General features: G+C 41.0%; 1 protein-coding gene across 3 annotated transcripts in view; it reads right to left on the bottom strand.

Annotated features, from left to right (window-relative positions):
• Positions 1–21,584, bottom strand: part of clstn3 (calsyntenin 3) — a 30,740-nt gene that overhangs the window by 4,685 nt on the left and 4,471 nt on the right. For 2 of the 3 annotated variants that reach the window (XM_026184357.2, XM_026184359.2), the window contains 12 exons: positions 20,739–20,949; positions 20,356–20,564; positions 15,640–15,789; positions 14,605–14,790; positions 14,234–14,521; positions 11,300–11,412; positions 8,616–8,775; positions 7,887–7,946; positions 7,620–7,768; positions 4,790–4,938; positions 497–723; positions 205–366 (listed from right to left, as the gene is read on the bottom strand). In XM_026184357.2, the coding sequence (XP_026040142.2) occupies positions 205–366; positions 497–723; positions 4,790–4,938; positions 7,620–7,768; positions 7,887–7,946; positions 8,616–8,775; positions 11,300–11,412; positions 14,234–14,521; positions 14,605–14,790; positions 15,640–15,789; positions 20,356–20,564; positions 20,739–20,949 (2,064 nt within the window). The remainder of the gene's footprint in view (positions 1–204; positions 367–496; positions 724–4,789; positions 4,939–7,619; positions 7,769–7,886; positions 7,947–8,615; positions 8,776–11,299; positions 11,413–14,233; positions 14,522–14,604; positions 14,791–15,639; positions 15,790–20,355; positions 20,565–20,738; positions 20,950–21,584) is intronic. The other variant, XM_026184358.2, reaches the window with a different exon arrangement.

Raw genomic sequence — 21,584 nt, 5'->3', positions numbered from 1 at the left:
TGTGACATAAACCAAGTTATACCAATAAGAAGGTTAAGTTTGAACTGTGAAATGCTAATATGAGGAACATTAAAACAGAGACATGGGAACAACTAAATTCAAATTATCTAATAAATTATGGTTTTATGGCCCTAAGTCTGCCTAACTTTTCATACCTAATCAAAGCAGGTCTGGTTAAAAACAGAGGTGTATGCACAGCTGTACCTGTGATGGCAATATAAGCAGTAGTATTGATGATTTCTAGTCCTCTCTCTCGCACAACATCCATGTCTACCAGAAGCTCCTCTCTCTCTGGATTTAGCTCCTCCCCCAGTGGTTGGACCTCACAGCCATCCAAAGTGTGAGCGACAGCATCGGACATCAGAGCTAGCAGACAATGTTGGAGGTCAAACTCAAATAATGACACAATTAACGCTTTTCAGACAGAAATGTGTGCAGACTACAGAATCTGCTGTTAAATCTCCTTAAATCAGACTAGAGACGACGGGTGACTCACCTCCACCTTCCATCCCTTGTGCAGCTGTGTTGACAGCATGAGACAGGGAACAGACGATCCGGAGTTCGGGGAAGAGAGGGACGCCGCGGGGACCTTCGAACTCAGGAGCTGGACGGGCCAGATGCGGCCCAACCCCAGACAGAGAGATCTGAGGAGCGTCAGGCTGAAGAACCACCAAGTATCCTTCGAGCTGCTTCAGGGACAGGCAGCTCTCCTCGTTGAAACATCTGTCAGGAAGTCAGAAGGGTAAGAGGGAGGTAATGTCGTTGGTGTATGCTAAATAAACTTCCACTGCTTTGGTCCAGACTCAAATATCTCTGCAGGTAGTGGCCTGGTTTACAGAGGATGAATCTTAAGTTTGATGATATCTTCTCACATTTTGTGTCACCATGTGGCAGATATTTTGTATTTCAGTGAGATTTGATTCACACATTCCTGCCCATCATCCTCACAGGTCACTGGTTATGGAGTACTCCCTGGATAACACTGTCAGACTGACAATCAACACTTTTTAAAAAAATATCTAAACAGATGCATCAGATCCAGATATATTTTTGTTTTTTTATTCCACAATTTCTTTCAGCGCTACATAACACAATGCCTACATTACCCACAAGGCACCTTGACTGCCAATAGTTCAGGTGGAGAGTCAAGGTTCCTTTACTGACATTAAACCTCCATCAGTTATTAAGTGTGCCTCGTTTTTTTTAGAAGTCTTCAGGCTGTTGAACATTCAGTGAAGAGGCTGTGATTCAAATTTGTGTGTAACATGACTTTGCTTCTTTTTAGTTAAATTAAATCATGCAGAGATGCAGCTGAGACTTTTCAGTCCACTAACATCAGTAATTACAAAGGTCTCAGTCACAAAGGCTGAGAGGCCGGTTGGCAACCCCTCGAAACCACCATTCGCAGGGGAATGGCACAACAACTTTTACTTGAAGCTGAACATGCTCTGTTCTTGGTTTGTGTCACACTGTCAAGTTTCAGTGGTGCTTGTGAGTTTTTACAGACAAGTTGGCATTGTTCACACGATTGGGACTATCTGCTAGTGACCAAAGACCTCAAAAGGAGGTTTTTAGCTCATCACCCTCTTTGAAGTAGAAACAACCATAAACCAGCTGGGAAATACAGACTTTTGCCTATGATCTATGGTTGCCAGAGGGTAAACGACCATCCCTCTAGACCTGTGCGACTGAGGCCTACCTCATGTCAAAATGATGTAGTTTATTCCCTAATGTTGCAGTCACTGTAGGAGAAACAGTGACTGGAGACTGCAGCATGGCCACAACTATTGTGAATGTGTACATCGAACTCTCGCTGGCACTGAAATAGTTTCTTTGAAGATGGGGAACAGATCTGTGACCACGTGCAGTCAGTTGCTGTATTCAAAGAAACTTTGGTGTGTCCAAATTGCAACAAACCAGCAATAAGACAGAGTGAGTCTGCCATGAATTCTCAACTGGATGTGATCTGAAATGTAATCTTTTTGTAATATAATATTCATATCTTGCCAAATCATAACAGTTGCCTCAAGATAAAGGCCTTACAGTAATACACAGAAAACACCAACAATGAGGAAGCACTTGGTGACAGGGGGAAGGACAAACTCTCTTTTAATAGGAAATCTGCAACTGAAATACACAGAAACTCAAAGTAACGCCTTTTATTCAGAGTCCAGCAGGAACCTCAGATTTGAAACAAAAAGTCAGAAATTTCTCCTTATTTTTAGACAAATGTTATTAGAATACAACCAGTTCAATCGAATCCTCTGTTGAAAAGAAAAGTGTCATTAACAAGTTTTGCTCATCTGCTTTTATAAATTAGACTGCAAACCTTCTGACTCAGGTTGCCTCCATGAAGGCAACCTGTACCATTTCCCTCTGACTAAAGGAGACTGCATGTTCACTCTATGGGCAACCAGTTGGTTTCTAGCAAAAACATTCAATGCAGTAAGAAACTACTAACGTTTCCTAGTTGCAACTGAGCCGTGCGACTGAGCCATTCAGTACAGTTTAATGGGGCAGAAGTAAGAAGTCTGAGTTTTGCTGTCATTTTTAAATATGTCACTGTGTCCTGTTTTTTTTTTTTCAGGCCATAGTTGTTTCTTTTGACCATACAGTTGTGGACTTCTTACTGATCAGGGGATGTTTTTTTAAAAGTGAAATTCACAAAAAATAGTCGAGGTCCCAAGGGTTTGGGACACTACTGATGCAGACTCTAGTAGCAGGAGTTAAGACAATTTATCAGACATTGTACAGAGTATTCTTTCACTTCACTCATGCAGTAGTTCTCTCACACACCTCTAGAGAAATAAACAACAAGCTCTTTGCGCCCTGCGATAATTGTAGCTAAGAATTAGCTTTATAATTACACAAATTTAACTAAAATAAGTATTTTTTTTTCCTTTGCATAAAGTGTCACTATAACACCAAGATCTTTTTTTTTTTTTACTGTTTCAACTTTGCAACATTTCCATGTGCACGGTGTGAACTGATGTCTTGGGTGAACATTGGGCTTGGGCTTTCCTCGACATCAATAAAGAGTGAAGCACCATGGGAATAAAATAAAACAGACTGTGCCACACTTTTTTCCTACTCTTAGATCTACTGTTAGTGATCACCACCTTTCTACAACCCTTGGTGTGCTCTGCTGCTGCACGACTGAATTTGTTCTCTTGTCCTGACATTTTGATCGCCTGGTGTTGAGTCACAATGATTGTGTCAAAAACATCTAAATCTACAGCTATCTCCTTTTGCTATTTCCACCACAGCCGTGTTAACTTCTGTCTGTTTGTGACACTAAAAAAAGAGCAAATGTCAAACTTCAGCGGCTCCGCTCTTACAAATTTAATTTTCCTGCCAGAAAAGAAGAGCAAATCAGATGTATGGCAGACTGATAACACATATTTATTCATCTGCACTAAAATTCGGCATCGTATTTGAAAGGGAATTAAGCTGCACGTAAGTGTGTGTGTGTGTGTGTGTCTGTGTGTTATATTTCCGCTATCAGAGGGAGCAGCTGCTTCTATCAGCCTCTCCAGAAGGGCCTGCTGTTCAGCCATCTGGGTAACTCCTGGCCTCAAATCAGTCTAATCTTCACACACGCAATAAAACATGCTCCAGTAAAGAAAAAATATAAACAACTCCAGCACACTAAAGCAGAAACTAAGAGGGAAAAAAAATCTGTGCATGACCTTGAATCCTTGGGAACTTAAAAGCAGTTAGTTGGGGAAAATAATCTCCAGTGTGACTCTTGGTCTGATAACGATGATAATCTTATAAACAAGTGTCTAAAACAGCAGCCGATAAAGACGGCAACAGGGATATCTGCACTAGAGTTTGATCAGATGGGATTTGTCAGGAAGGACGCTATTTTGAGTATAAATTCACAATATACCACCAAGTATATGTGCCGCTCTGCCTGACTGAATTAAATTTTCATCAGCTAAAAGTGGCTGCTAAAGCCTGGGAGCTGGTTCACAGTTGTTAAGCACAGCGGAGCACTGACCCGGAAACAGAGTTTGTGTGCTTTTCATCTCCAAGCCAGGTGACTCAGTATGATTAACACTGAACCGATGTGGGTTATTTTTCAGGCGGACTATGCAGGAGCTGAGCAGCGGTGTGTTGTGCATATCAACGACAACATCTACAGCAAATAGTAAAGATAACGTTTCCATTTGGGTAATTATTTAATGGCTGCTTTACAATAAAGAACAACGATTAAAACCCCCCCCCCCCCCCCCCCCCCCCCCCCCAAAGATTTCGTTTACCAAAGCAGTTACTGGGTGGCTGAATGGATAAGAGAGATAAGATATTCCCTGTTATCGCTTGTTTTGAGACACCTTGTTCATTACGTAATCGCCTCTTTAATCACACGTCAGTCCTTATCACCGCCGAGGCGTGGTCCACGTTTGATGAGTTCAATGTCAGAGGAGAAGGCAGCAGTGAGTGACACTTCATCTGACAAGTTCAGCTGCTCAAACTCAATTTCTGCTGTTGGGAGATTTCCAGTGTGCTGATTTACATTCCTCTCTGCCTTTGTCATCTTTCACTGCCCCTCTTTGTTTCCTGCTTTTCTCCAATTCTGTTTAAATAGCACGAATGTTTTGTTTCCACTCAAAGGACAATCTGAATGTAGTCAGATAGCAAATTTGTCTTGCAAGAGGTTCCTGATTGCATCCTTGCATTTAAATTACATTCTGGCCTAGGAGTGTGAAACCAGCACGTCTTTATAACTCAGTCTTACATGTAATATTACTGAGGTTCATGCACACTCATCTTTGTGTTTTTGTACCTGAGGGAGGTGGTAAGCTTGAGCGGACGAACGCCAGGGGTGGCGAAGCGTAGAGAGTTTCTGTACGTGACCTGCTGCACTGCACGGTTAAAGCTCTCGATGTCGTCTCCTTCCAGCACTAACACAGACTGGCTGGGATTCACGTGAACCTGGAGGGTCAAAAGAGAAGGACGCTCATATTAATTTACATCAAAGCTCCCGGCAGGTATGGACCGTTCATGTTAACCCTTAAACAACAAGTCTATTTTACTCACTAGAACGACAGAGTGGGCACATTTATGACCATTATCCGACCATTGATTTGATAAAAGAACACTTTTTCATCATAATGTCATTAATTGTTTTCAGCAGTTTTCATACAAAAAGGAGTGACCCCGACTCGTGTCCAGCAGTTGAGCTGTTTTCGTCATCATTTTGGGCATTAAGTATCTGCCTCAGTGCTTTTGCAGCAGTAAATATTCACTGTAAAACAATGTAGGGATGTCAAGTGGAAAATTACAATGAAGTCAAAATGTATAATGTAACAAAAAACAAAAGAAAAGCATTTTCAGGGGTCAGAAATGGTACTACACTTTCCATTATCCTTGCAACATCAGTGGTCAGGTTCCTGTAAATAATATGAAAGGTTGCAGGAGAAATAGAAAAATTCATGGTTGGAATTAATATGCTGAAAAAAAAAGTCACAATGGCACGCAGAGAGTCATGTCCATAAGTATCTGGAGCCTCCTTCACTTGCATCAGCATCCCTTTAGACTTTAGACAATAATGGCTGTAATTCCTAAATGAATGCAGTTCTTTTGTCAAACCACTTGATTTAAAAGTGAAAGTCTGCACTTCAATCACATGCTGATTGTTTGATTTAAACACAATGTAGTGGTGTGCAGAGGCAAAATTACAAAGGAAAAGTGTCATTGTCCAATTACTTATGCAACTAAGTGCAAATATATTGTAGATCAGCGGTCCCCAACCGGTACCGGTCCGTGAGTCGTTTGGTGCCGGGCCACGAGGGTAGAGGCTCAGGTGTGAAATGTATGGTTTTGAGGGTTTTTATCGGTTTTCAGCGTTATTTTGTTATTGTTTTTATCGTTAACTCGGTTTTCCTGGGTCTTTTCACGTGTGTTATGAATAAATCTTCTTTTTCGGTACCGGTACTAGTTTTATTTTGTTGTATTTATCCGCGACACCTTAAAGGCCGGTCCGTGAAAATATTGTCGAGCATAAACCGGCCCGTGGAGCAAAAAAGGTTGGAGACCGCTGTTGTAGAGGACAAAAATCACACTCAGCTCTTTGCTTAGGTGTCTGCAAGCTCTGCTTTCAGCATCAAAGCAAACAACATGCACATGTGTATGGTTGAGCAGTGGCTTGTTTGTAGAGTTAAGTAGCTATTGTTCCTTTGGTTGACATACTACACAAATATCAATGGACCTGGTGCAAAGTATGTTTTTTTTCCCCACATCTTTCAGCTGCTCCCTTCGGTGTCGCCACAGCACATCATCTACCTCCATCTTACCTTATCCCTAGCATCCTCCTAATTATTTAAAGCACATGTTGCTGCTTTTTAGTCTTAAAAGCTACAGAATAGAGGAGAAAATGACTGAATTACCAATTCTGCTTTAAAAGCAAAGACCATAGCATTTAAGGTGGATTTTTTCTTCATAATATTCGTAGTTTCTCACGTGGCCTCTTAGGGAAATTATTTGCCCACCCCTACTTTAGGTCAAAATCATAACTTTGGGCAGTTATTGAACATTTATCTGCTCGCGCATTACAAATGTTTGGTGGTGAATGGAGCTACTAAAGCTTAAAAATCAATATGGATTATCCAACCAGCAAATACATGGTTTCAATTCTTATTGTTTTGTTTCATTTTGTCGTTAAACAGCAAAAAAGTTTAGGAGCATTGCTCAGGTGAGCTGTGAAGATGCTACACCTGTGTCTTCAACCAAGCAAAAAAAAAAAAGACTTAAGTGTGTGCACATTAAGTGTGGGATGACCTCATTTGCAACCTTTTTTTCTGCACCGAAGATGCAACCTGCTTAACAAACTAAACACACAAGTGTGAATTATAAAACATGACGTAACACGCTTGAATTTATACAGTATTTTTCTGGACTTACTGAGCACTTAAAGCACAGCCTAAACATATATTCATTTAGAATCACTAATTAACATGTCTTTGGACTGTGGGAGAAGGTTGGACAAAACCAAGTGTCAAACAGTGAGGCTCCAACTGAGGGTTGAACCAGAAACCTTCTCACGATGAGGCGACATTGCTAACCACTCCAATGCCACGCTGTCCCAAACACAGGGAATGTTGTAAAGATGGATAAACTGATGTGATTTTTCTGTAAATGGTCGATATCCAGATGTTTTCCTCAATAAGTGAACATTTGGGATTTTTATATGAGACACTTTAAGTTTGCAAGGATTTCGGGACTTCAGAAGCCGAAAAAGAGCTGAATTATACTGTATCGTTATTTTGATTTTATTTAAATGCAGGTCTAAAAACTACAGTATTTGTCTTTTATAGAAAAATTAAGATTCATCTTCCACATTTAAGGAATTTTTTATTTTTTACAGTTTACTGTACTGTTATACGATTTGTACTTTCAAGGATAATGTTGTTTATTTCCATGCAGTGTCTCTGTCATATCCCAGCTGCACTGCATATAAAGTAACCATGAACCACAAACAACCTCAGCCATCACGGCATCAGCCAAAAAAGATTTGGAGAAGAGATGTGTTTGAAATGTGGATATTAAGTGACTTTCCCAGACGGGAATAACTGGAGGTGTGTGATCTGGCAGCCTAGAGCTCCCTTAGCTGTTACCTTCATGCCAGAGCCCAAAGTCTCCAGGTCGCCAAAGTCCAGCCCCTCCCTGCATGCGTACAGGCACTCGACCACGCTGTGAGGCTCCACGCTGCCAGGACGCACCGTCACCCCAGACAACAGGCCATGGTAACTGCCAACATACTTCACTAAGGTGTGAACACACATAACATCATCCCATGAAACTTCAACTACACCAGCAATGACACAGCAAAATGGCAGACCGCACACCATCACGCTGACAACAGTGTGAAACAAGAAGGTCACCTGAGTCTTTACCCTCTGGGATGGTGTTGTTTAGTATCTCCTTCTGCTTCTCCTCAGGCTCTGCAGGGAAAGCGGCGCAGCGGGGAGAGAGAGGGGGAAGAGAAAAACAGAAAACAATGAGGCGCTCCAAGAAATACTTTTCAGTCGAGAGGGGCTTGAAGAGCAAGCGAGAGGAAATCTGAGGGTACCAAAGATTGACAGGGAGAATAAAAAAAACACAGGCAGCAAGAAAACTGTTGACAATCTTCAAAAATTGCAGCATCTCCTCATTATCCGGCAGCAGCTGCTGCCACGCAGGAAACGGAGTGACTGTGTGTGTGTTTTTCACTGCTAATTGGCAGCCAGAGCTTCCCATTTTAACCAGCGGCTCGGGTGTAAGTGGCTGATGGCTGTCTGGCCTTCGTGTTGTTCTGCTGCCCTGAATAATTGATAAGTCAGTTATATTATTAGCCCTCAAAGACAAGATGCATCAAGTGAATTATAACTGAGTGAAATGAAAGGGAGAAACGGCGCGGTGTGAAACGTCTCAGAGGCCTGTCTCGAGATGCCTCACGAGGACTCGTAACTTGCCAGAAATTGCATCCTGCTATCTCTGCTGATGTTGGGTTTAAACGACATTTCAGGGATGGAGAAACGGAAACGAGGATTCAAACTGCTGCTAGCAGCTTTCAGACAGGAAGCAAAGCTTTTCTTTGAGCTGAGATGAAACGCGCAGCATGTTAGTCTCACCCCAGCAGGCACCGATGAACATGCGCTGACGCGGGGCGGGGTTCGGGATGGCTCCGTTGTCGTGGATGAGGGCGGGGTCAAAGGTCACTCCATCCACGTAAAGGGTCACTGATGGGAACTGGACGCTGAGTGAAAGATGATGCCACTCGCTGTCACACACCTGTTGGAGGGAGATAACATGGAGTCAGCATGAGTGCATTATCTGGGTGGAATGATTACTCAGACTCTATATTTAAATAAAAGTACCACTACAGCCATGGAAAAATACTGTGAAGCCCTACAACCCTGCAGAGTTTGCATGACTTCTCCTCTCATCAAACAGCTTGGCTCAGGTATTAGCATTAAAATGTATGTGAAACAACACTCTGAAGACGAAAATGTCTCCTATTATTGTTGTAGCTGGTTCAGGAAACAGTTTTAACTAATAAAAATAAAGTAATGCTAGTAATTTGTAAAGTTTAGCTCAGTGGTTCTGAACAAAAAGCTTGGAATCGTTCAAAGGGTCACAAAATGGGGAAAGAACCGTTTTTTATGTTCTAATTCATTTTTATTTTTATTTCTTTTGGACAGTTTAAATTAGTTTAGTTTCATTTAGTTTCCAGAGTGTGTTTGCTTATTTCAGTTTAGCTTAGATTTAGATTTTTATTAGTTTCTACATTGGCTTTAGTCTTTATTATTTATGATGTTATTTTAAAGAAATGCCAGAGGTAAGATTTAGGAAAATCAGTACAGATCCCAAAAATCCCTAATCCCAAAACTAAGGACATTTGTTCTATACTTTTAGTTTAGTTTAGTTTTCCAAGTTTGGTTTTTTTAAATTTTTGAATTTTATTTAAATTTTAGTTAACCTAAATGTTTTGTCCACATCCAGCTTTACCTGTAATATCCTTGGTAGGAACATAGACTGTATAAAAAGACGGGTACACCCCGCTATGACATCACAAACTGGTTTGAGAGACCCTTTCTAAAACGTTAGTGCTGGTGTTGTGTTGGTTTTCTTGGATAAGAAGGAACCACATTTGGATGAGACGGTGGAGTGGTAAGTTTGAACCAGATCCATAGACTGTATGGGTTTAATACACAGACACATATACCTGCTATTTAGCACTAAATAACAGACTAATAAAACCTCACTGACTAAAACCAGGATGGACATATTGTCTGTTATTATAAATAATTACACAACAAGACGTAATACTTGTCAGATAAATCTATTAAATAATGCTTCAAAAGACACCAACAACTCAAAAACAGCAGAGAGGTCCAGTTCAGGGTGAGGCTTAGCAGCTACCAGCTACAGCTGCAGCAACCTCGACCCTCATTTTAAGTCATGATTCAGTACAAAAGTTATAAAGAAATTCACCCCTGTACATGCAATGAAGGAAAAGCTGTAAGGTGAAGTTGGGCATGCTAACATGTGTGTGTGGTGTGACTCGTGTTTCGTGCAGTTTCTTCTGGGGGGGTTTGGGTTGGTTTTCCTATATTTTTAAGCCTTGAAGGTTGCCACGTTGGTAGGAAATGAGATAAATGAAATCCGACTATGCAAATTTTCTTTGCCTTTGTGGCTGTTTTTGCCACTTATTGAATACTTGTTAAAATTCAAGTCAAAGTTTTGAGGTGAAATTTGCTTTTGGAACTTCTGAAATCCAATCAAGTGACAAGTTCCCCTGACAAGACATTTCCTTTTGTAAGCTGCAAGTCAAAATTATAATCCAAATGATTCTACTACTTGAGTATTTATATATATTTATAAATGTACTTTCCACCACAGGTGAATTCCTGCAGACATTTGCTGTGATAAACTTTCTTTATCAGTGATGTGAAACCTGAAGGAATACAGCACACAAATGACAGGGGAATTACAAAGGCAGAGGGAGTAGGAAAGAAAGACAGGGTAATAAGATATTGAGGTCCAGACAGGGGGATTTAACAAATCTTCTCTGTATCAGCTCAGCATCCTTTAATCCATGTGACTTCAATCTGTCTGAGACTGGTGGCTTCCGTCAAAACAAACCCCGATCACCCTCCACCACGTACACCAAACCACAGCCTCGCATGCATCCAGGTATACAGGTGTGCCGAAAGACCTCGCTACTTGTATTCATGTATTCTGATGCATGCTGGACTTTTAACCTCACAGGTAGCTTTATGATGAAAGATATAGATTTAGAGTCGAGAAGTATGTTGTGATACATAAAAGGTTCGTGCAGCGACACAAACATCTTCATGTACTCGGCTGAGACTGCGCGTTTCACCACGGTGCTGAAGATGCGATGTGATCAGAACAGAAAATGAGTTCCATTTTGTTCCATTTCCTTTTTACTGGGAACGGACTGCACAAAATAGTCCGAACAGAAATTGATTTTGTAAATACGGATGACGCACAGATCCTCTTCATGCATGAAACATTTAAATGATCTCGTTAGAGAAAGCCCGGGAGATGAAAGAAAAAGCCTTTTATCTAAATAAACAATAGGGTTGTCATTTCACTCACTCTGCATATATCCTCATCTGTAAAATAGCTAAATTTCCAACGAGGGACGGTTCTGATGTTTGACATGGCACAGACATAAAAAGTAACGACTGAATTTTCTTCTATTTCAGCTTAATTTCGAGCTTGAGAAACAGAAGAAACTGTGCAACCGACAGCATCGAAGCTGAGCATTGCACTTCCCTTCAGTTACCTGCTCCAGTTTCCACAAGAACTTGACGGGGCGAGCGGCTGAGACGTCGGGCCAGTAGAAGAGGGAGAGGCGGCAGCCGTGGACGGAGAGGGAGTAATGGGAGAAGGAGTCATCTGTGGAGCAGGAGAGCAGAAAAACAGAAGATAATTGGCGCAGGCCTGTCAGAACTTCTTAAAATCATCCAGCGTTTCTTTGGGAGAATAAAGAAGAAATGGGAAGAATTACTGGTTTGCTGTGGTGTGGATTCACCAGCCAGTGGAGCGGCCAGTGATTCTGACAGTAGACGGTGCTTCATAATATGGATGTGGTGGCAAATAAGCTGTATTCTAATACATGGAATCTGTATGCACATCCTCAACATGGTAGCACAGAAGATTTACAGTTGGGGCAATCATTTGTTGGTCAAATACCCAGTTTCTGTAGTTTTCCCTCTGCACAGTGGATTATAAATCAATCAAGATGTGATTAAAGTGCAAACTTCCAGCTTTAATTAAAGGGATTTTGCAAGAATTTGCATTAAGTGTTGTTGGATGAAAATCCTTTGCAGTCTAGAACCCATGGACATCACCAAATGCTGCATTTCCTCCCTTGAGATGTTCGGCCAGATTTGGTTGTTGCTGTTTGTGGGTCTTTCTGCCTTTTGCCTTCAGTTGTTACAGTCTCTGGGTCTAAGAATCAAACTTTTGAGTTTTGTGTCTTTTTTTTAGATCATTTCCTGATTTGTTTCTCCGTATTTATGTTCCCAGGTTTAGGTTTCGCATTTAATTCTGTTCTTGGTTTCAGTTTGTTTTCTTGCCTCCCTTATGTTTCTGTGTCTGGTCTAATCCAGCCTCTGTGTTTTGTCTTGTATCCCTTTGTGTCGAGTTAGTTATAATTCCTCAGTGTTTATCCCTTTGTTCTTGGTTTCTGTTCTGATTTAAAGTTTGTTGTTTTCTGTCCTGTCATGTTTTATCGGCCTCGTCTGTGTTCCCTGTGCTTTGTCGAGTTTTCCTCTGCGATTCAGTGTGTAGTATTTTCCCGTTTTATTTTGTTAGTCCTTGGTCTCCTGTGCCCTGTGTCTAGCTTTACTTCCCGTGTCTCGTTATCCATGATTTGTTCCTGTTGTGTCTCCCACCTGTTTACCCCTCACCTAAATGCCTTGTGTTTAAATTGTCCGTGTCTTCCTCCTGGTCCTTTGTCACATCCTTTTGTGATATCCCATTTTGTGATTCTGAAAAGCATTTAGAGTTCACGTTTGCCTCTCGAGTCCTTCATACTGGGTCCAAAACCTGCCTCCTGCACAGTATTAGGTGACATCAGCAAATCAAAAACATACTCTGATGACAAATATCAACTCATTGATATTCTTCAATGAATTGGTCATTGATGAACATAACATTTCTTTGCTTTGAGAAACTCTTTATTTGCTTTGACTCATTATCCATTTGCACTGTGAAGTGCTGTCTGATTAGTTTTGCAGTCTGAATCTAAACGTGTACACTTGATAATTCATCCTGCTACTTCTATCTGTGACCACATCATCAATAAACACTAGCTGCCATGGATGCCCAGGCCGTAACATCGCCTCCACCATGTTTAACAGATGATGCTTCTGTTTTACCGTCATTCTACTACAAGTTCATCTTGGTGTAATCTGGCCAAATTTTCTTTTCAGGCTCTTTTACATGTTTTCTGGGAAAGTCTCACCTGGCCTTCGCGTTCTTTTACCAGTGGTTTGCAGCTTGTATTTACATTAATGAAGGTTTCTCTTGGTTGTGGACCTTTGAGAGTTTTCATGGCTTGGTTGTTCTCCTTAACCATGAAAAAAAAAATACTGTCATCATCCACTTTCATTGGCTTCTGTGGTGTTTCATAACGTGTCAAATTGTCGATTTAAACACTCCTACGGCTTATTTAATCTCTCTGATTTATTTTGGCTTTTCAGCCCAGTGATGGCCTCCCTCCCTCGTACTGATATGTCTTTGGGTCTCATATTTTTTTAAAAATACAGTAAAAAGCCATAAAATACAAGGTAAATGCTTTGAATCAACTTCAGATATTATGTCTGCTTCATTTATTATGAAATAACAGGTGAACAGGCCTCACCTAGCCGTGAAAAAGCTCATCGGTCAATTATCCAATGATTTTAGAGCCTCTGAAAACAGGGCACTGTGTGTAAACATGGCTGTAAAGAGTTAATGTAATACTTTTGTTAAACCCCTTGAATTTAAGCTGAAAGTCTTCACTTTATTTGTCATATATGTACATAGAGTCTTTGTCCAATCTATTATGGCTCTAAGTGTATGGAATAATTAGCATATTAATTCTTGAGTAAAACACAAACACATTTATTGAACTTGTTTAAGAACAGACAAAAAAATGTATAATTTCATCTTTGAGTCAAAGTGAATCTTTGTGCCAAATTCCCTCAAACACTGCTAAGACATCACGCTCACGAGAATGGGACACACGGACAGGCGGACGAGGTGAAAAGAAAAAGGACCAGCCAGCTTCTGCTGCTGGTGCAGACGCACGACGTGAGTTTACATTCAATCTGAAACTCCACCATGTTTTTCTCACCTGTGAATTTTATCAAAAAGGAAAGCTTGCTGAAAACTGCACCCATACAAAGTCACACAGCTGAAAATATTCACATTACCCATAATATTGTTCCTGGCACAATTACAGTATTTTACTCTTCTTCTGTTTTCCACTTGGCTTCACAAGCAGAGCAGCTGGAGGTTAAGTGTCTCTCTCAAGAGCACCTTGATAGTAGCTTTAAACAGTTTTTTTTCAGGGCATGATTTTCCCCGAAGCTCACGTGGTAAAATGGTGCCCTCTAAGGGTTTAGATGACTGAGGAGTGGATATAAAAGTGAAGAAGCAAAACCATTTCTAACCACAACATCACTCGCAGTCCCAAAGGCTAAATTAATGTGCAAGGGACAGCGCTTACCATTCCTGACGGTGCTGCAGACAATAGTCTCCTCCTCCTTGCGATTTCCTCTGGTTTGCGTGGTCGCAGGCTGGATGTTGGCACCACCTCTGCGCATCCACAGCTGGAGGGTGAAGTGGTCGCCGGATAGTGCGGACACAACCGAATCGGGCACGACAGCAACGTGGTTGGAGCCGTTGAAGGAGAAGATCAGAGATGAGTCGGAAGACGGGAGAGTGGGCAGCGCTGAAGTCCAGTTAGCGGCAGGAGATGGAGGTGGGAGCAGGTCGACTTCGCCCCTGACAGCACCTGATACAAAAAAGAGAGGTGATAGAAATAACGGATCTGATGTCAAAAGGTTAACATGTTTTCAGTCATAAGCCTGAACCCACCACACAGACGTCGCACAGATCTGTCGGAGTAGCTGTCTCTGTCACAGCCTTTCCCGATGTGGCCGGTCTGGAGCTCTACGGTGGCCTGGATGTTCCACACGGTCTCTTCACAGGTCTCCAAATGCAGGCTGGGGAACAGAGGGATGCTGCCTGACCCAGGGGTGTACTCTACACGCTTGGTCCATCCTGAAAAAAAAGTATCAATACCCGCTTCACCTTTAACATCTGAGCCCTTCTGACCTTTTCTACACTCCTTTAGCATCAAACGCAGACGACTCAGACATTAAATGTCTCGAACCATCGACTTCCCCTAGCACAAGGTATGCCTGGTGTCTGATTGCGGCCATGTGAGAATTACCACGGGTAATTTGTGGAGTGATTTCCCAGCGAGGGAGTGGGCGTCATGTCTCGGCTAAACCACGATAGTGAGAATAAATATGACGCAAACATTCCCCTGCTGTGTGATACATGTGAGAGAAGGCAACCTCAGACAATATCCCAACTTGATTCTCCAGTTTTTCCCAGAGTTCATGTCTGAAAACTGCTTTGGAGTTAACTACCCTTATCTTTAAAAAATGTCAAAGCCGACTGACTCCAGCATGCTAAAAAGGGGAAAGTGTGTTAAATTTATACAGCCCATCTATCCCTAACGTCCTCCTTCACTACATCCATGAACCTCCTCTGTGGACTTCCCCTTTTAAACAGGAAATCTACTGTCTGAAAAAGCACGTAACATTGCTGTAGTCGTATGTGTGATCTAAAAATATACTGTCACAGTTTAACTATGCAGTTACCTTCCCTTGATATTACTAAGATTCAACACCGCCTCTTTAAAACACAGTTCTTTTGATCTAAACATGCAAAGGTGATTCATCCAAGTGGCAGCCCACACACTTTCTAAATCAAAGTGAAAGTTTCATCTCCCCCATCACCACAAAAAAAGGAAAATATTAAACAACTAAAGCGCACGTATGTGTAAAGTCTCATCGGCCTTGTTCTGGGATCAGAAAAAGAGAAGTGCGTGTGAAAAATTACCGATCCAGCCGGGTTTGCAGGACGGCTTGACCGTGACAACAACCTGAGCGTCAGCCTGAGCGCGGTTCTTTCCACAGTCGAAGGCTGTCACCCAGAAGGTGTGAACGCGCTGCCGCTTTGAATCCAACGGCTCTGTGTTCTTAATGTTTCCTAGGAGACACAGAAAAATAATGAAACAAAAAATAAACCGGGGAAAAAAATAGAACATTAGTCACCCAACCACAAGGTTGTTGCATAACTGAAGCTCGGGTCAAATAAAGACCCATTGATAAAACCGGCACATTCCCAACAGCAGAGCCACTGCCCTGTTAAACGCGTCATGCTCGGTGATATGAAAGCGAGGACAGATTGCACACAACAGGATAAAAAACTGAAGGGTTTTCCTGTTTTTAGAGATAAAGATGAATAAACAGCGAGTATCCGTGATAGGCTGACAGCACTCAGCATGCCAGCTGACAAACAATGCTAAGGAAAGAAGATGGTGTGACATGGTGAGAGGGAAAAACAGAGGGATGAAAGAGACAGAGGTAGAAACAGGAGCAGAATAGACAAATTGAAACAGAAAATAGACAATAAACAGCCCACAGCGTTTGAGCAAATCTGGAACAAAAGGTTGCTGTGCTGTTGTATCAGTCTGACCCCTAAAGAAAGGAACCGCTCATCCTCGGCAAAGCCCTCCAAGTCTGGGACATTTCTGCACAGTCATACCAAAACAGGGTCCTTCTCAGTTGCTGTGACACTCTGTTAAACAGCTGCACTTGATCCCAAACCAACCAGTCAAAGGATTCAGCCTAAAGCTCCAATATTCATTCATTTTCAAGGTTTTCATTGTTGTTCTAAACAGATTGTTTGGAGCTTTAAATCAAACAGAGACGAGAGACAGCACACAACACGCATTCAACCGCAGGGCAGAAGATATAGATGTGAAGGAGAACGTGCTCTTTGTGGGATCATTTTACATGTAAATGTGACCAAAATCACAAGACAGCTGTTGTTTTCATCTTATTTTTTTAAATTTATGTGTATAGTGATTTTATCGGAGGACCTCATGGTTATAAAATCAAGATTTTAGCAGTGCAGAGTGGCAACATATGGCTTGTTAACAATGTAGTCTTAATAGGCCACATTTGTGTCACTTTTCACAGTCTTTTCACAAACTAACAGCAGAAACAGGAAAAGTATGTGGATGAGATCAGCTTAATGTGAATTAATCTGTATTAAAACACACTATATGTGAGCACAGAAGAAACAAACAGATGTGACCGATGGCAATGAAGCACAACAACCCAAACCCAGCTCTCGCTTTTTGGCCAAATCTGTGCTAAAGTTTGCACGCCTTCTCACGTCATCCCTCCGCATTACAGCTTGGACATAGTGATGGAGCATAATTAGGTCCCACGCCTGAGGAGGAAAAACATCTAATGGCTCTCTTAGGTTTGTTTTGCGTGAAGGTGCCTCCTCGTCGATTCTGTCTGCTGGCAAAAACTGATAAATGTGTAAATGCTTCTGTGCAGCGGGACGGTCTACCAACAAGATAAAAAATATATTTTTAATAAGCTGTCAAACCAAAAACACGAGCCTTGCTCTGTGGAGACCAAAGTTCATAACGCTGGCAATAATACATGGGGCATCAACACCAAGAATGAGAAAGCTTTGGGACTCTGTTACTCAAAATGCCTACACCAGCAACAACACAGCAGCTTGTTAACATATAAATAACCTTCACAGGGTAGTCAAATAATCCTAATATAACTATAATTTCCAGCTACAGAAAGGCACTTTGTCAGGATTCAAACCTCCAGTTAGTGAGTATGGTTTGTGCTCTGCGTTCTTATGAATCAAAGCTAAAGGTAACATCAGCCATATTTACTGCTCCGCCTACCAAGGAAAACAAATCAGTGCCTCCAACCCAACTCCCTAAAAATCAGCTTTTCTTTTTTGTATAAGAGTTTTAGTTTATTTAATAACATCACCTGAAATTTGACCGTTATATTCTGATTACTTTTTAACTTTCAGGCTCTCAGAGCACATATGACAGGGTTGAAATTGTTATTGTTTCCAGCTTTATTTACTTAAAAACGTGCAGGAGGTGGTCACATGACATCCTTGGAGCCTTTAAGCTTCACTAAACCAAATCAGTTTTACACCCAGTTCAAGAAGACAAAAACTTGTTTTTGTTCAGCCATATTTAGGCATCAGTTTCATGTCATAGTTCGAAAAGCAAAACTCCAATTTAACACCAATTTAATGTCTATGACAGAGACCAATAAGCACTGGTACCCTCCATGTTTTTGAAGTGAATTCTGGTCAAAACCAGGACTCCTTTTAATCTGCAGTTTGAAAACAGCCTCACGTTCTAGCAGTGATTTATTTGAGTTTATGGATAATTAGCGCAACATCAAATATCCACAGGTCGAATTTATCAAATTATTAAATATTCAGTTTAAGCGATGATCAGTTTTGTACGGCAGCAAATTTCTTTTTAATTAATCCAAAAGGTCCATGGGTTTTATTATTTATTTTACAGAACATGTGCCCGCTGTGCCACAATTTGCTTGTTTTTGGTGCTGTCTGGTTTACTAACTATCAAGTTTTACTATTCAAATTAACATTAGGATACACGTCTGTTTATTAGTTTCATCATATTTTTAAGACAATAATTAAAACGTGAGAAAGGTATTTTAAAACTCACTGACAAACCCTCATTATACAGCAGCAGTTTGCCCCAAAGTGGCACAACAGCCAAACAAATGATGGCGGAGGGAATTTAAATGCTTCTTCTCCTCTACAGTATTGTCATCTGTATAGAGACGGTTAATTGCTTGTATTGTATATTTGCTTAAGATGTTATTTTAACAAAAATGCAGAGAAAGTTTATTTAAACAGCTCCTGAGATGACATGTTAGCACTTAGCACTTAGCACAGGGGCCTAAAATGAAAGAAATGGCTAACGTTTTCCATTTGAGATCGTATCAGGATTTGGGCCCACCATCATAGCTTATGCTTTTACTGAGTGTTTCTGATTTTTATAAAATCATTAAATATGAGTTCTTTTTATTAGTGATGCAATTATACAGAAATTACATGTGAAATATAAAAAAAGTGCAATTATATAGTAAACATTACTTTTAGAACAGATTAATATAACTGATCTGAACACTGTTATTGTCTGAGTACAGGATATGGTACACCGAGTAAATAAACTGGACTCAGTATCATTTTCAGCAATACTCAGATCAACAAAGCAATGATTTCATGATACTTGATATAATTCAGTGGTTTGAAAGGTTCAGTAAGGTTGGAAAACTGCAAACTGCTCCTTTAAATCATTGTGATCACACTGCAGTGTTGCATAAACTATTAAACAAAGTGTTTTATGTTTCAGGGAGATGAAGTTATGTTCTGCTGAGAAGCAGCATTAGATAAGGGCTTCATATTTATAGAAACACAGAAAGGAAAATAAAATGTCTTCTATCTGAAATAAGGGTTTCTCTCTTTCTCCTAATGCGTCCTGTTAAATGTGTTACTTTGTCAGCTGTGTAATGTGTGCTTTTTGTGTCATAAATCTTTTAAATGCTGGCTGAACGACAATAAAAATGTTGGGGTACATTTCTAGGGAGGAAAATCTTACAATCTTACATCTGTTGAATAGCTGTAAATTCAGTGTAATGTGGATTTATGTTGAAAACATATGTATCCCTGATGGTATCATGCACAGGAAATCCACTATAAAACTCAAACTTCACATTTTCAAATCAGTTTAACAGAAAACCTCCAAACTCCCAGGTGACAGATTTGAGAACATTCAAACTCAGTTGTTTTTTAAATCTATCGCATAAAATAATGATCTCAATGTTTATTTCCATTTAAATATTTCCCAAATCATTAGCACTTAAGCTAATGAATGGATGTTGTGGAAACAACTCGATAATTAGGCAAAAAAAGTTGATATAAAGAGTACCTGTGATTACTGAATCGCTCTTGTATGGGATCACCTCTGAGGATTTTGTCATCAAAACATATGTAATCCACTGGGACACTGAGTCCTCAGGTGTCTGGAGTACATTACACGTTGGTTAGGAAAAGTTGCTTGAGCGAGGGAATAATAGTTGCGCTTATTCATAATTTAAGGGGAAAGGTCTTTTGACTGCTGAGCACTGTGCTTATCTCTTTTTGACATCAAACAGGGCAGTAAATTTTGAGGCTCAGTTCCTGATCTCTGCAGAAAGAAAAGAAGCAAGCAAGCGGTCTTTCTTCACAGTTTTGGGGTTATACAAACCCAAATATACTCAAAAATACAATTAAATAAATAGGTGGATTTTGCACAATAAGCCCCCTTTAAGCCGAACAGCTGTTGCGATGTTGATGCAGAGACAGAACAATCGTCCGCCCACACAAAGTCTATTTTAACATCTTTCGGTTTCTACCTGAGAGGAGAAGAATCATAAGTGCCTGCAAATCTTTTCACTCTGTCGCTATGCAGCAGCGTCTGGTGTGTATGTTCTTCATGTATTGAGGACATCCGGAGTTTAGCAGTTGAATACTGATCCGAATATTGAATTTTGTTATTCTATTTGAAACCACGGCCACCCAAGAAAGAGAGAAAATAAGGAAATAATATGGTGACTGGCAGGCATATTGTATTTTTCTTGGAATCAAAGGGGAAATATGGATTAGTCTATGAGGCTCTAATTTGCAAAATGAGATTCATCTCACCATCGTTGTCAATAGCAAAGGGCACATTGGGAGTGATGATGTCATAGAAGCAAATCTGGCTGTACTGCGGGGAGCAGTCGGCATCCAGAGCCTCCACGCGTACGATTCGGTCAAACAGACGCCCTTCTGGGACAGAGGCCTCGTAGCGACGCTCAACAAACACGGGGGAGAACTCGTTGACGTCGTTCACGCGAACGTGCACGGTGGCCCTGAGGAAAGCAGGAGCGGGAAGACAAACAAGTAGGGAGATTACTGGAACAACAGAAAGCAGTACTGGATGCACAGTTTTTACAATGCATAGCTAGAAGAGCCTCAAACACTGACTTTGATTATTGCTGAAAGGATTAAAAATCTGTCTAAATTAGGGGGGGTGGGGGTCTAACTTGTGGGATTTCTTGCTGTTGACTCCATCAGGTCCCTCTCCGCAGTCGTAGGCCTGGATGGTGAAGCTGTGCTCCCGCTGGCTCTCACAGTCCAGCGGCTCCTTGGACCGAACCAGACCCTCACCGGTGGAGCGGTCTAGGACCACAGCTTCAAACTGGACCGAACCGGATCCCGAGGGGCCATTATGGACCCGGAAGCCACAAATTTCACCTGGGTGAGGGAAAGGGGGGCGGCGACAGATAGTAGAATCAATGATTTATTTATTAAATTCTTTATTAAAAAGAAAAAAGCATTGTCTGAATTGGGAACTCTACACTAATGCGAGGTTACATAACTAAACAGAGCGGCTTTGCATTGGCTTAGCTTTGATTGATGAGCATTGATTGGTTAAGCTTTACTCGTTATCTTTAAAGCACTCCACGCTGTGACTCCATCATACGTTTCTAAGTGTTTGTGAACTATATTCCTCCACAGTACACCTGAGATCCTGCAGCACAGCTCTGCTGCAAATCCCCTGGTCCAGTCTAGACTAAAAATGAAGGCGATCGTGGCGTCTCTGTTCTCTGAAAAAAAGCTTCACCGTTCAAATGTATCTTCCCAGCTTTGAATCTCTGCTAAAAACTGTGCACATCTCCTTCAATCAAACAGTTATTTTAATGTTTTCAGCAGCAAAAATTCAATTTAATCAACCCACTGTCAAGTTTAAATAAGTTATACTGCATAAATTAGGACAAACAGATCACACGTGATCCACAGTGGGAAGGGAAATGTCCCACAGTGCTACATTATTGAACCAACTGTGACAATTTATTGTAATATTCAGCAGATTGTAGGTCACATCATCC

This window comes from Astatotilapia calliptera, chromosome 11 (genome assembly GCF_964374335.1).
Source record: "Astatotilapia calliptera chromosome 11, fAstCal68.1, whole genome shotgun sequence".
Taxonomy (NCBI): Eukaryota; Metazoa; Chordata; class Actinopteri; order Cichliformes; family Cichlidae; genus Astatotilapia; species Astatotilapia calliptera.
Note: the sequence above shows the minus strand (reverse complement) of the source record. Positions and strands in the feature narration are given on the sequence as shown.